The sequence below is a fragment of the Calypte anna genome, chromosome Z (assembly GCF_003957555.1).
Source record: "Calypte anna isolate BGI_N300 chromosome Z, bCalAnn1_v1.p, whole genome shotgun sequence".
NCBI classification, from domain to species: Eukaryota; Metazoa; Chordata; class Aves; order Apodiformes; family Trochilidae; genus Calypte; species Calypte anna.
The window spans coordinates 20,308,212-20,324,557 of record NC_044274.1 but is presented as its reverse complement, the minus strand read 5'-3'; the positions used below and the strand labels follow the sequence as shown (position 1 = coordinate 20,324,557).

Below are 16,346 nucleotides of genomic sequence, written 5' to 3'. Positions count from 1 at the left end.
CTGTAAGAGTGCACCAGTGACACTGCCACATGACTTCATGTTAGGAAATTATAACCAGGGATAACAATCACATAACAGCATCTTGGAGTATAGTTCAGTAGGAGGGAGAGTTAACTTTAGAAGCTCTATGTCCTTGAACTTTCGAAAACTTTCAAAGAAAACAGAAAGTCTGTTGATGCCAGGGAGGACAGGCTGACCACAGGTCAAAGTCCAGTGTCTTGTCTTATATTACTTTTCTAATTTCTAACTTAATCTCAATATTGACAGGATTTGATTTTGCAGACCCTGAAGTCTTGGGTATTATACATTTTAATTAGGTTACAAAGAGACAGAATTTTTAAAATTATAAATAGAATTAAAGTCAACAAAACCAAGGCAAATTAGGGCAAATAATCTTTTTTCATTAGTATATCTTCTGTTTTAACTATCTTACTGGATACTTTGATTTCAGAAAGAAATTATACCAATGTGTTTCAGGGTTTTTTGTTGTTGTTGTTGTTGGTTTTTTTCAGAAAAGCTATATCAAAGGTTCAAATCTTACAGAAGTCTAGAGGAACTAGGTTTTTAGTATTAAAATGTGGAATCACAAAAGTTATTAAGATGTCTTGAGAAGTTCCAGGAATAGAAAATAGTCTAAATTTCCTCTTATTTCAGTTTCCTAGAAGCAGAAGAATTGCAGTATATCTATTCCCATCTCCAAAGTAACAAGACACAGTTTCCACAAGTATACCATGAATATTCAGCTCCAGACAAAACAAAAATCTGCTAATTAATGGTTCTAATGGGGTAATCAACAACTCAAAGCCTTATGAAGGTTTTATGAAATGATTAAAAAGAGCTTGATTTTTTTAATTTTTTCTAAGCCATTTTTAAAATCATAAATTGAAATATACTTTACTTAACTGTGTATTTAAGGACATGGGAAAATTTTACTTGACAGAAAAAAGTTATGTTGGAGAAATGACGTTATCCCTTGTTTTTTCATGTGTCCCATTCTCCTTCCTTACCTAGGAAAAGGTGCCAGAGACATCATCAAAAAGACGTTATGTCCCAGTAGGATTCTGTATGTATTGTCAATGGGGAGTCCTTTTGTAAATGATTTCTGCAGTGTTCAGTTCAGATAGTGATCATTCCTTTTACAGAAGGAACTGTATACTATGCAGATTAGTAGTAAGTGAAATGTGAACATTACCAGATGGGGGCAGGAGAGTGTTATGCCCAGGCGACACCTCTAGCATATTATAAACTACTTTTTCTATACAAGCCTGTAGGGAAGGTACAGGTGATATAAATGGTATATAGCTGAATTTCATATATGCATAGTAAAGGCATACTTTATGATTTATATATTTTTTAGTTACTTCTAGTGAATTCTCTTTCATGTTGATACTCTTCAGTTTTGTGAAAAGCTTTATGTTTTGCCACATTCTTAACTATTTTTGAATACTCGTGCCAACATCATGTTGCCTACAGGAAGGCTGGGGACTGGCTGTTTGCAAAGGCCTCTAGTGACAGGACAAGGTGCAATGGTTGTAAATTAAAGAAGAGCAGTTTTACACCGGATGTAAGGAAAACGTTTTTTACCATGAGGGTGGTGGAAAAATGAAACAGGTTGCCCAGGGCTGTAGGTTAGGTCTCATCCCTGGAGATATTCAAGGTGAGGTTTGGCAAGGCTCTAAGCATAAGTTATCTGTACTTTTATTCACTTAACCTAACTATGGGCTACTAGCTCTCTAAAGTATGGGCTACTGCTTTCTAAACTCCATCACATGCTATTTTCACAACATTATTTGTGTAGCCTGATTTGGGGAAAGAAAATTGAAAATAGTAAAATAAATCATCCCTATTATAGCATCACTTACAAAACTGACAACGTATTTCTGAAATTATAATTATTTCAAATCATGTGATTTGTTTCACTTTTTACTTCTTTCAACGGAATTGTATCATACTACAGTAACTAATTTTTATAGCATTAAATTGAATTTCTCTGTTTTTTTATTTAAAGCATGAAAAAGTATAATTTCATTCCACATTGTAATTTAGGATTCAAATACTTTAAAGCATGTACAGTTTGAAATTGAGTACGACTCAAAATAATCTCCACAATAATCTCCGTATTATAGAATAGGTCATGACTCTTCACTGGGAGTGTATTTAATCTCACTTCAGTCTGTTATCACTGTATAAATAAAATTAAAAAAAAAAAAGAGAAAAACACCTGTCATAATTTTCTCAATGTTTCAGTTTTAAAGTTGTGAAAACAGACAATTGTTTTGGGTTTTTTTTAACAACTTCTTCAAAACCATTTCTGGGAAGCTGAATATTTTCACTGAGGTAAATAAAAACTTCAAGAGTTACCAGAAGTCATTTCCTGCTTCACAGCAGGTATACATCCATACTGCTAATGCTGTGCCAGTCACACATTCTGTAGCAATGACTAGAATGACATGACATCTTACAGAGGGCTCAAGCTCTCCTTTTGACAGTAAATAAGACAGCTACAGCACAGGAGGCAAAATGACTTAATAAATATGAGCTTGAACTAATCTCCATATCAATTTATTAAATCTCTCTTCTGTCAGAAGAATAGATGGTTGCTTTTCTTCTTCCTGCTTTTCTAAAGAAAAAGAAGAATTGTGAGTCAGTAAGTGGGCAGGGAAAAGGAGTCAAATGGAGAAAAAGAAAACAATGATCTGTGGTTCCTATTTACACTTCATTTGTATACATGTGAAGTTTCTGTTTATGATCCTTAGGGCATCTGAGCCCTATCTTATGCAACAGGGAAGAGATGAAAGCATAACCAGTGCTGCCTGATCTTGGGAGATAGGTTGCTATGCAGTACAATTGTTTTTCTTCAGGCATCACCTACCGGTAGTGTCAAGTAGAGCAGGACTATTTCTCTTCAAATGAGACAAAAAGGTAGTTTAATCTCCCTGAAATCTACCTGCATTCCCTCCCACAGCAGTCTGTCTACTGCAACTTAAATTTATGCATCTTTTAGGATCTCCTCATGTCAATTGTAAGAAATAAATAGCACAGCAAAAATACAACAGGAACTAATATTTACCAAGTGAGATGATGGATGATAATTATTTGATAGAACTGAGCAGATCTTAGATTTTAGAATCAAATTATGTGAGACAATCTCTTGATCTAATTAAAGGGGAAAAAAGAGACCGATAAGTTAAGAAGTTAACAGCAGTCACTGAAAATACTAATTTTACAGCGTTCTTGACCTGAAGATTCTTTGTAACTTCAAAAAAGGGCTGGGGCATGGATGGGGCATGTTCTGTTCAAATTCATTTTAGAGCAAAAAAAAAGAACAAAATTTACTTGGCAATTAAGCTCTTTTTTTTTAAGGGGTAGCCACAAGCTTTTAGCATCATTACAATTTCAATGAAATAATTATAACTCTAAGCTCTCCAGCACTGAGGTAAAGTGGAGTGGGTTATATCCATATTGCGTGTTTACTTAAACTTTCTATGCATATAGGAGACAGGTTTTTTTTCAGTTCCAAGTATCTGAAATCATGTGAGGCTTTGTCACAGTCCACTGGAATGGTGTTTCTATAGCATGACACCAAAATGTCTTGTTGCTTGTCTTGTGACTTGTCATGAATTATCTGAGGGTGGAAAGCCTTTAGGGATGCAACAGGACTGTACAGGAAGAACAGAGATAAATAACCCTATTGTTGTCTGGACTGCTGGTAACAAAGTGCTTATAAAGTTGCACTGGGTTTTCTCTGAAGGAAAAATTTACTTCAGAAGCAGATGAAGCAGTGAGATAATTTCCATGTAGGTTGAATGGTATAGGAAGCAGATGGGATAAAAAGCTAATTTATTTGGCCTGACATACACTCTGATAATACCTGTCTGTGTGTAAAGCAGTCTAAAATGTGGTAAGAAGCTTATCAGGCTTATCTGCTCACTCCGTTGAGGATGCTGATGAGACTAATTTGTGCCTGACTTCCTAGGCTATTATTTTTTAAGGTAAGTTCTGTGGACCTAAAAAGTTGAACAACTAAAGACCTATAATGGATGATTTTCTTCAACTGGATGCAGTGGGATGCATTTCTTACCACTTAATTAATCAAGTTGATTTTTGGAATCTATATGGTTTTCATGGAGGACTTATAAATAATCAAGGGATCCTACTACTCAAAATAGAGAAATGAATCCCAAGTATGGGGAATTGTCAAAACTATACATAGCATTTTCATATTATTTCAGAAATCAATATTAAAATTTAAGTGACTTAATTTTTATTAAATTCTTTCCTTCTGTTTGGGGTAATCTCTTTACAGCCTTTTAAAATATGAATGCCAAAATGCCATGTTTCCATGTTTTGCTTTTTTTTTTTTTTTTAATTTCTTTAAAACAATTTCTATTTCAACTTTCTCCCTGAAAGTTGCAATTATCTTCCTGCACATTATTTATTTTAGCAATGTTTCTTGCATTAGTGTATATCCCATACCTCAGGCTTAATCACAATGAACCCTCCTTGTCAATGATATTCCAGGCTCCATAATAATTTCTTGTAGGGCACTTTGAGATGTTTTGTACAATTACCATGTTTGATAGGATATTTTTGTTTATGATTGCTGAGAATCTACTCGTTGAAGTCACTAGCTCATCTTGCATACTTTCGCAAGAAATGACCATTGGTCACTGTCACAATTTAGCTGTGACACATATTTTTGTACTTCTACTAAGTAGAAGTACTAAGAGCTGGCTTTTCAGCATTTCTTTAAGCATTAGCTTTACTTCCCTGGATCCATGTTTTGCTCTGTATGTTACTGTATTGTTACCAAAGTATTTGCTTCAACCACTTTTCCTTGCTCATTTTGTAAAAAAATCAGAAGACTGAGTAACTGACCCCTTTCTGAAAGGTTATACTCAGCATACAGATGGTAGTGCTATTTGCCCGATGCACTTTGTTTCTCATTATCTATAGGGCTCTGTATGATTATTCTTTTTCTTTATTTGTGTATTATTTCATTGCTTTTGTTGAATTTCCTGTTAAAAATCTGGCACTGGTAAAATAGCATTATCATCTAGCTGGGCCTGTAGCAACAGGATGAGGGGTAATGGTTTAAACTTCAAGAGGGTAGAATTAGACTAGATACTAGTAAGAAAATTTTCATGATGAGAGTGTGGAAACCCTGGCACAGGATGCCTAGAGAAGTGGCATATGCCCCACCACTGGAAACTTTCCAGGTGAAGTTGGATAGGGCTCTGAGCAACCTGATCTGGTTGAAAATGTCCCTGTTCACTGCAGGGGCATTGGACTTGATGACCTTTAAAGGTCATCCAACCCAAACCATTTTATGATACTGATCATGGCCAGAGATAGTCAGAAGATAAACTCTTCTGCTTGCATCAGCTAGTGCATTTGCAGCTATGGGGAGAAGCCAAGAGCATGCTCTATGGGACTTCATCTTAACAAACACAGACCTCAGTCAATTCTTAAGTGAATTTTTTTGTGTCAACCATAATTGAAAGGATGAGGGTTGTGGGAGGAAGGCTATGTGGAAATTAAGAATGGAAATGAAAAAAATCCTCACTTCAGTGTTTCTTCTCCCAAGAACAGAACAGGAAGATGCACTAGATATTCCTATAGACTAAACTGGAGTGGTCAGAGTACTGTCCTGGCAGCAGAAACAAGGAATCAAAACAAAATCTGCTTTGAACATTTTTTTTTTTCTTAAACTGTAATTGCACTTGTACTTTTTTCAAAGAACTTGGTGAACCTGGATTGGAACTTATATAGCAAAAAAAAAACAACAAAAAAACCCAACCCAAAACTAAACAAGCCCCCCACAAAAGACACAACAAAAAAACCCCAAACCAAGCAAAAAAAAAACCCAACCAAAACCAACTAAAAAACCCTAACAAAACACACAACAAAAACGAACCAAGCAACAGAAACAACTAAATTTAATGTCACTAAATGTTTTTAGGTGTTGCATTATTTTTTTTCAAGGTGAAATGAAACTATTATGGGCATGAACTGGGTGAATTTCATAGGTCAGTCTATTCTGGAAATGTAGTAAAAATTACTTACTGGTTAAAATCTCTGGCTTTAACTAATCACTGTTCTGGACAGCCCATATATTTTGTATTCCACCTTGCTGGTGAGTTCTTCAACTAGACTGTAATGCTTTGTAGTGACTTTATATACGCCCATTCACCTTTTGCAGCTCTGCTTGTGAATGAAATTAGTTGAGTCAATGGGTGCTATGCTTTGTACTGAACTTAACACTAGAGCAAAAGAGATAAATTTGCATATAGATCTAGAATAGAGTCATTTGCAGATTTCAGAAATGTCAGGTTGTGGGTCAGTGTTAAGAAGCTCTTTCTCAAGACAGTACAAGTCATTAAGCAAGGCTGGTGTTGAAAATACCAGTTCCCATGGATGATAGAGAAAGCATGTAGTTAGGTAAGTGCAATATGAAATAATGATAGTGAAGATTTGCGTAGCATTTGGTACAGTTAATACTTCATAAGTGAATCTAGCCTAAATAAAGAAACAGACAACTGCATTAGGAAGATGAAATATTTTTGCATATTCAGATTAATCACACAACCTTTCTGTTTTCACTGTTTTGTTTGTATTCTTTTTCAAGTGTCTGATATGAATTTGAAAAAGAATGGGGGAAGGGCAGTGCTTTTTACATATAGTGTGAACATATAATAGTTATAGTGAGTTAGCTGGTCCTTTACAAAGTTCTACGGAGTATCTTTATTGATCATGATAATATAATTCATTTTTAACTTCTTACTGAGAAAAGGATAATTTTCTTTCTTATTATTTGTAATTCTCAGTGTCTTCTCTCAGTCTTGGTTGTATTTAAAAACCCAAAAGCCCAGCCTTCTGTGTAGAGTGGTAGGACAGAAATTATGCTAGAGCCCCTTTAAATTTTGGACTCTTGTATTTTGGTGTTCCAAGTCTTCACGGTACAGTAATACACAAATGTGTGCAGCAGCATAGGCTTCCTTTCTTCCTTTCCATTATTGAACTGAAATAAATACTATCTCACAGTCAACGCATTGTGACACTCAAGTTGTTTAATATTTTACTCTTCCACCAGAATGGCATCAGCTGTAGTAGGGCTAATTTGGGGTACCGAAGAACTGAGCTTTGCCAGGAACAGAACTGAGCTCAAGGAAATAGGATCTATAAAAAAGTGCAGTGCGGTATCTCGGGTTACTCCCGAGTCCACCCACACCCTAATCAAATACACAGTCTTATCACGTCTTAATGTCATTGAAGTTGCAGCTGGCTTCCATAGTGCAGGATTTCCTGTCCAAAAGGGCAAGGGGTCGTTTGAAGTTTAAGTCCTAGCGCGGCGTAAGCCATTAAAAAAGAACGGCAAGCAAACTGTGAATGTTCTAGGCACGCTGAAATATAAAAGCTTGCCTATAAATCCTTTACATTTCAGCAGAGGTCGAGACAGTGGGCTACGTGTATCTTTTCCCGCAGACTTTTCGCACTTCCACGCAAAATTTTTCCTGCTTTCAGGAAACAAATAGGTCGTTCTAAGGCAGGCTCTCGGGATATCTTTTTCCCCGCTGCTTCGTGTCCTCGGCCGGTTGGGTGTGTGGGGGAGGGCAAGCAGGAGGCGCTGCTGTGTCAGAACCCACCTAGAGGGCCCCCGTGACGCCAGCGCCGGCAGAGCTTCACCGCAGCCCGGCCCAGCCCAGCTCCGTCGGCAGCGGCTGTTGCAGCGCTAGTGCCGCCCAGCCAGCCCGGCCCCGGAGCTGCTGCTGTTGCGGCGGCTGCTGCGGCGGCTGCTGTTGGGCCGGGACACCGGGAGACCCGGGGGTAGGCTGGAAATTCTTGTCAGGGAAAAGGAAGCGAGAGCCTGTTGCCTGCGTCCCTTGACAATACACGCCGCCTCTTTAGCTTGGGTTTAAGAATCTTCCCGAGGACGTGTCGGCCAGAGCGTCAGGAGTGATAACTACTGTCTGGGATCTGAATTGGGGGAAAAAAGGACAGCAGAGAAAGAATGCTTAGGTAACGCGGGACTTAAAGCTTTGCTTTCATTTTTCAACCTACAAACTGATGCACGTGGTTTGATGTACAGTATAACATCAAAACAAACCTAGGTTCTGCAGTGAGAGTCGATAGCTTAGTCATTTTACTTAAAGGGAGCTGGTAGCCTTGTTACGGGGTTAGACAGCAAAAATGCAGTTGATCAAGATACTGTAGGTTCTCTTGATGGTGTCTAACTGAAGTCCTGTCCAATGAAGCAGAAAAAGCATACTTCTTTATGTTTTAGTTGAAAAAATAAACCCTCACTGTCAAATTTGGGAAGAAGTTTGGGGTTTGGCTATTAAACATCATCCTGTTCCCTGGGCTTGTAAAGCAGGACAACTGAATTAAAGTAATCACTGACGAATATGTTTTTAAGAAAGAAGAAAAAGCAATATTTATTTCTGAACATGGCAAAGCAATCCGAAGTTACATATCTCCCCCTAACAACTGATTTGGCATGGATGACAAGAAACTATCTTTTGATTTATCAACTGCCCAAAATGCTGCATATGAAGATGCTTTAATTCACAAAGTACTTGGATTTTTATCAAAGTAAACTGTTGGCATTGTCATAACAGTTTCTGTATATTGATTAGTTTAATGTTTCTTAAGTAGCAAGTGATGCATAAATGGATGGACATGTACCTAGAAAACCCTGTGAGAAGTCTTTCTGTGGATCCTGAGAATTTTTATTTTTGTGGATTACAGTAGTGCTTGCAATAATCCCTGCTGTTAACTGCTCATGCAGTTGTTCTGGAATGCGTCTATGAATACCATAAGAGATAAATCTGTCTGACAAGAAAAACACTAATGCTGGAAGATCTGTGAACATGATGCACGTGAATAATTTCCCCTTTAGGAGGCATTCATGGATTTGGTGAGTAATCAATACACATTACAGATTGGGAAATGCAGAATGCTTGTCTGCAAAATACGATGGCAACTACCATATACTATTTCCCTACATTAATGTCAAAAGAGGACTAAACAGGCTGTGAGAAAAAACGAGAATTTTAGAGAGATGGTAGTTGATGAAGCAATATGCGTTTAGCACTCATTTGCCTTTACAGAAGAGACAAGTCATTAAAATTATATTGTTACGGTCATACTTTCTTACTGATTAAAGCTTTTTGAGCAGGGAAATGTATTCTGTTCCTGCATCAAAGAAACACTTCATCCTCTTTCTTCTTAAGACTAGCTTGAAAGAAATAATGAAGACCTATTTCTTCCAATGATATTGTTTGTGCTGGAACTTATTTATACACATTCAGATGACCTGAAAACTGGAAAGAAATGCTCATTCATATGACAATTCAATAATTTTAGTAAATGCATTTGTATAGTATTTTCTCAAATGCAGCTGTTTGGAAGACAATCATACACCATTAAAATCATTAAAACGTTTTCTCTTTGAACGGCAGGCAGGCAGGCTTTTTTTTTTTCCTTACTGAAAAATCTTTCTCTGTAACTTTGTGTGAAGTACGGTGCAGCTAACTTGCTAATAAATTCTTCCAGTGGCTGCTGTGTCATATCTTGCTCCTGATGTGAATTAATGTCGATTAGTGCTTAATGAATATGATTATCTTAGGCAAAAATTCTTACGCAGGAGACTGTTGCTTTCTGGGTAACTACTGAATCTTTTCAAGTATTAGAAGCCCACACGTATTAGGGAAGATCATTTAAGAAATTAATTGCACGCAAGTTGAGGGGTTGGCAGGCTTTGTTCTTTGTATGTGTTGGCCTCTGCCTGTGCCTGATTTTCGGGACAACCTTAGAAAAGGCTTTGCCTCCGCGATGCCCTACCAACGGGCTTCCAGCCGTGGCGGTCTGGTAGCATTTCCCCGCCGCATGTGCGGGACCGCCCCCCCGGCCCGGCCCGGACTCCGACGGACGCGGCTCTGCCGTCACGCGGAGGTCAGCTGTCGGCGGCGCCGGCGGCTGCGCGCGGAGCCAATGGCAGGAGGTGCGAGCCTCGCGTTAGGCGGGGGAGGGGCGGGGTCACCTGGGGCGTCGCTCAGCGGCTCGGAGCCGGGGGGTACTTGCCGGCAGGCGGCCCGTGTTCTGTTGTGGTGGTAGTGTTGTGGTGTATTTTTTTTATTTCTCTAAATTACATTTTCTTCTACCGCAATACCGTTTTAGTCTAAACAAAATCCTTTCAGAGGCAACCTCACAGAACAAACAAACAAAAAAATAGAATTATGTGATCTGCAATGTATTTAATCTTTTGTGTTCGTGCAGTTTGTTGAGCGAAGTATGTTGGAAAGGGTACTGCAGCCCAGACCTAACAGAAGACGTGTTTCCTTTGCCTCCAAGAGTATGGCCTACTTCTGTTTTCAGTAACTTAGATGAAATATTTTAATAATTTTTAAACCCCCAGAGTTCCATATTCTGAATAAGTGGTTTTCAGTTATGAACCTTGACATCTGCTGAAAAGGGATTGTAACAAACGGACTGTTTTTTAGTTCTCTGAACGGTGGTTATCTGGGTTATCTGCTCCTTGCCAGACCTTTTCTCTCTGCCACAGTATGTGATCCCATTGTCTGGAGCAACTGGCAGGAGTGTAAGATGCATGAAGCCAATGGCACATTCTGTGCCATCATAACTGAATGCAAACTATGTCATGCCTACATTTGTGCTTACTGAATTGTAGACCTTAATTTTGGATGGAAATGGTCTTAGTATGCAGTTGTTCATCTCAGCTCTCAGAGAACTGGAAAATTTGCTTATTCACGCAACAGTAGGTCTGGAAGGAGCATTTATGTGTGCCAGTCATAGTTTTTCTTTTAATTCTGAACCTTCACAAACCCTTGGATTGCCTATAAGGTATGCCAAGCTTTTCCGTCATGAACAAGAATTGGCACAAAAGAAAGACTTCTGTATGTATGTGACCTTCAGATACAATACAATACAATAATGAACTAAAAAGAAAAAGGATATCCTTCATGGACTTCAGTCAGTTTTGTGATTGTTTAATACAAATATTAGATCATCTTAATTACTACTAGCTTACTCAGTGCTGATGCCACACGTGAAAGATACTCTGTGGCCAGCATTTATACATCCTATCTTAGAGGTGTTGGCTTTTTAAGGTATTTTCCATACCTTAGACACGTGCAATATACCTTCATATGCTACTTCCTGCTCGTCTCTCATGGAGCATGGGGTAGAAGAGTCAGGGAGAATAAAAAGAGAACCTTTCCGAACTAGAATTTATTTTTTCAAATGTCCAAGATTTTAATGTTGTGTAACCAGTCAAGGGGGTGTATGTGTTTTTCTTGTTTGGTCCTCTGTGTGGGTTTAGAAAAAATAATAGCCAGAGAACTGTAGCTCTGAGAGTGGGATTTGAATATGAACCCATAAGCTTTTGAAGTGTGGTAAGAATTCTAGTATCATAGAATCATAGAATCGACTGGATTGGAAGGCACCTCAGAGATCATCAAGCCCAACCCTTAATCTGAACCCTCCCCATAATGTTAGTCATAGGTAAGGGCTGACAGCTGGCAAAAAGCAACCATAAAAAATGTATGTGCCCAGGCAGTACAAATGGGAGCACAACTGAATCAGAAAGCTAAGGGTAGTTATAATCTGAATGGACTCTAAAGGGCATATGAGACTTGAGATTTGAGTAAAGAAAAAACATTTTGTCTGAATCTATTTCAAATATTTTGGATTATAGTGGAGCAAATACAAAATACATAACTAACTAAAGGGGTACAGTGCTTGGGGCAAGTGATGTCCCAGGTAAGGATAAAGTTAGTCCTAGCAATTGTGATGGTAGTAGAAGGAGGAGTAGATTTTTATAAGTACTTACTATATTACATACTATACAACATAAATTATGTATTAACAGTAATGAAGCTTACTGACATTCACACTGAAAACAATTTTAGAAACATTTACTGCTGAACTGTGTAACCAAGGTTAATTTTCCATTACATCTTAACTACCTTTTTGTTGCCAAACCAAGATAAACATGGTATTCAATTTTGGTTTGTGCGATTGTGTAAACAAACACTGCACGTGCTTTTTAACTTTACCATAGGAAAAACAGAAGTGAAAAAGCTGTGTTCAAGAATACCTGTCCTTAAACTGGTAAAGGTTTGAAATTAATCCACAGATGAATATACTGACTTGTCAGAATCAAAAATGTAACCTATGACTGCCCATCCCTTTCTGCCAACTTTTGGCTTATTAAGATTTATTGAAATTTAATTTGGCTACTAAGGCAGTGAATAAAGAAGAAAAATAATTGTCTTTTTTTTTTCCTTCTTAGTCCCATTGTATTTACATGATTTTAGTAATTTTTGTTGTGCATATTTGCTGTAATGCAAAATGATGCAGATGCATAGTTACATATGTTATCCTTTGCTTCAGATTAATGTAGTCATTTTAATAATGACTAGCTTTTTGACAAGCACCTTTGTAAATCCTTGAATGAGTGAAGTTGTTAAGAAGCTTCTGTCTTCTTTTTTCGCCAGTATTCTAAAATAATGATACAAAATTGTTTATTTGTACGTTATATCTAACTCCACATAGTTTTCAGGGAGCCAAAAAGGTTTTGGATTTTCATTCGTATGAAGGTTCTTCCATTTTATGAGAATAGAACAATATGTTGTGAAGAAATCTGATGGAAAATTAAGATCTCAGTGCTAATGAACAACTTAAGCTTTTCATTATCATCTCAGAACACTGTGAGTCACCTCAGCTTACTGAGGTATCATAAGGAACTGAGTCTGACCAGTGCTATGTTCTTCTGATGGCATAACTCTTCTAGTCCAAACCATCACAGAATATAAAATCTTTTTTTAAAGCCAAAGATCTTTGCTGAATCCTCTGTGGCCAGTAGATTTTTCACAGTACTGCCAAGTACAAAAGATCCCATTATTCCTTGTTTTCTTATGGTCAGTAACAGGTATTACTCTTCTTTAGGCCTTGTTGAAGCTTATTGCCCAAGTTAAGATGAGTGTAGTAAAATACTGCATGAAACAGAGAATTTCAAGTTATCTATTGCGCATTCGCTTATATTTCTAACACCTTATCTGTGTGGTGGCACCAGGTTTGAGGCTGCTGAATATCAGTGAAGAGATTAAACTAGTTCCGCTGCTTACAAAAAGGGCAAGAGTTTTAGATTATTTATCTGCATATACATATTTATCTGCATATACAATAAATTACACCCATCACTACTGAAGTTCTCTATAATCTTCCATACAACAGTTATGCTGCTTTTTCATGCAAAATGTCTCCCTTTTTGCATGCAAAAGTTCAGTGTTCTGAGGTCATGTAGACTGTTGCGCCCTTTCTTTGTCCTAGATGGCATCCTGTTGGAGCTCTAATCTATTGTTCCAGAAGAATGAGATCATTTAACCTTCATTTTCAGATCACTAATATACTCACCTTTTCATTACTGCAGCTGGTTAAAATTTAAATTTTGTGTCTTTGAAATGTGGACCATTGCCAAGGCCTGCCATTTCCTCTTCTGTCTTCAACATATCATCTGTAAAGGAAGTTGATATTTGATACATCTATCCTTTGGATGCATTACAGTTTTGTTGATTTGGACTGAAACTATTTTGAAACACTGTGCCTCATTAGAAGTAAAGTGTATGTTTTAATCAGGCATTTTCAAGCCTGGTCAAAGGATCCTATGAATTTGCAGAAAGTTTTGCTGTCTCTGAATATAATCCTAATTTGTATATTCTTGGGTACACACAGTCACAGCAACAGAAACTAAATTAAAGTTTCTTTTAGTCATAAAACATCCGTTGAGTGTTCATGCAGTTCCTTACTTGCTTACAAAGAGCCACCTTCTTTTCTTTGGGTAGAGTTAATCCATACCTGTACTTCAACTCAGCAACAGTTACCCTATAACTTTACCTCTTAAACAGTAGCGTACAAAAATATTTTAATTATTATTACATTAAACACAAAATTAATTATTCCCTATTATTGATTCTATTTCATTTGTGTAGTTTTTTGTAAGTAGATTTGTGAGTACATATATTGTTTCTAAACATTTTGGCCTGAGTTAAGTCGGTATAGTCTTCCATTCACAGATGGGAGTTTGGCTTCTGCTGGGCAAAGAAATAGTAGTGCAGAAATGTGAGTAAATTATCAGGTTTACTTGAAATGCATTTGTTTGGCATTTGGAAACAACCGAAGATTTATCTAAGTCTACACATGAAGGTTTTACTATTTTTTTGGTAATTTCAACATAGTATTTGTCAGCAGGGAGAAGAGACAAGCAGAGGGAGGGGAGAGAAGAACCATGAAAAATGTTGAAAGCTGACAATTACAAAACTGAAGAAGATTTGTCAGTGAATATAACTTACTGCTTATTATAGTGTCATCTCATTAAAATAGGAATCGTTAGGCTTCACCTGTATGCTAAATGGCAAGTTTTATGCTGAAACGTTAACTGAATACAGGATGCTTGCTATTTTTATGACTACATTAACTCTGATAATAGCAGAAGGATTTAAGATACTTTTTAATTTAACTATTAAAATATACAAGAATATTTCCAGTAAAAACTACCAGCCAGTAGCTGTTGCTAAATGGAATAATTTTCCCTGTGTGACTCCCTCCATGGAAATAGCAAAATGGAGTGCACAAAATAAAGTTTCAAAGGAGTGTACAGAACCAAGTACAGCATCTGAAAATGGAATGAGCAATTTTGCTTCGCAAAGTCATAAATGCCCAATCAATTTAAATGGTAAAACATATTAAAGTGCCATCAGAAGAAAGTTTTTTTTTCTCTGCTTTTAAAACTGGCTAGGTTGACTTATTTAGATTATTGTGATAATTTATTACTTATTTGAAAAATAAGTATGGAAAAATTGTATGAATATTTGTATTTTGCGTGGTTTATGCAGTAACCCTCTTTCTGTTGAGAAATAATTAAAACAATTGCCCAAATACTAAAGATACTCAATGACTGAGATGCTATAGTAAAACTGATTATACCCAAGTCTCAAAGTCAGTTATCTGAAGGGAACTGTTTCTTTTAGTTAGCTCAGTTAATCTCTCAAAAGGGGGATCTCCTGTGTACTGATATAGTAACTTAATTTTACTGAATTACTGACTTTTGCAGTAATTTTATGAAAAACATAGAATCATAGAATCATAGAATAGGCTGGGTTGGAAGGGACCTCAGAGATCATCGAGTCCAACCCTTGATCAGCTACCGCCACAGTCACTAGACTATGGCACTGAGTGCCATACCGAGTCGCTTTTTAAATGTCTCCAGGGACGAAGAGTCCACCACCTCCCCAGGCAGCCCATTCCAATGTCTGATCACATATGGACGGTTTAATTTTTCTTTTTTTCTGAGTAGCATATCTTCCTATTTTCAATTGTATAAAGCAATCGGTTTGGATTGTATTATTTCATGTTGTCTCATTTAACTTGTATTACTTTGCTGTGACAGATGACAGCTTGTCCCTCTCTGGAAAACAGGTAGTTCTTACTGAGATGACAAAATATTACTGAAACACTTTCCATCTGCAATGAATTGTAGCTCCTGATTTCATGATTGTTGGATGGCTCTTCTGTAATTCTTAATTTCAGCCACTAAGAAATGGTATTTGATCTGAAATACAGGGGCATTTTTTATGCTGTCAGTAGCTAAGACTTAAATCAATTTACCGTGTTAATCATATGGATGTAACTCAACATTTCAAAGACAAAGCAGTTACTTGGTGGAATCCTAAGTCAGTTCTATGCCTAACTGAACAATCACTTGATCTTTGGAACATTTTAAAAAAAAGAGTATTTTATATGGTGTCATAACATTTTATATTGCATTCCTTTCACATGGCTGATTCCATGTTATTACTGGATTTATTTTTCTCTACAAATTTACTGGAACGTATTTTAAAGAACACATTCTTAAGCCATAATTCTTTTAAAGACAGATTTCTTTTCTTGTGATGTCAATATATTCCTTGTTATTCACAAGGAATTTAAAGTTTTCAAACTTTAACTTCCTCTAAACTCGGAAAAAAACCAAACAACAAATCATTTGTAAATACCTCACAGATTCAGAACACCTTCCAGGTGAAACATCATTTCTGGTAGTAGTAGAGTCAAACACAGAGGCCCATATACCCCAATGATATGTGTGCCTGGATACTTGGGGGAGAAATGTTTCAAGTTTCATTTTAATATCTCTTTGTATCCAAATTTATTTTCTTAGGCAAGTAATGCCTTCAAGGAAGTTAATAATTTTAGTTGTGAAATGATTAGTTACTGATTATTTCCATTTTCTGAATGGAAATAGACATAAATAAACATAAATAACTCTC

The 16,346-nt window shown here is 36.9% G+C and overlaps 1 protein-coding gene across 3 annotated transcripts in view; it reads left to right on the top strand.

Annotated features, from left to right (window-relative positions):
• Positions 1 to 16,346, top strand: part of PDE4D (phosphodiesterase 4D) — a 273,758-nt gene that overhangs the window by 49,915 nt on the left and 207,497 nt on the right. The window contains exons 1-2 of one of the 3 annotated variants that reach the window (XM_030466915.1): positions 7,702 to 8,019; positions 8,749 to 8,917. The exons of 1 other annotated variant lie outside the window; for it this stretch is intronic. In XM_030466915.1, coding sequence (XP_030322775.1) covers positions 8,871 to 8,917 — 47 coding nt within the window. In that variant the 5' untranslated portion in view covers positions 7,702 to 8,019; positions 8,749 to 8,870. Of the gene's footprint in view, positions 1 to 7,701; positions 8,020 to 8,748; positions 8,918 to 16,346 lie in introns of those variants that run through there. One more of the 3 variants, XM_030466916.1, reaches the window with a different exon arrangement.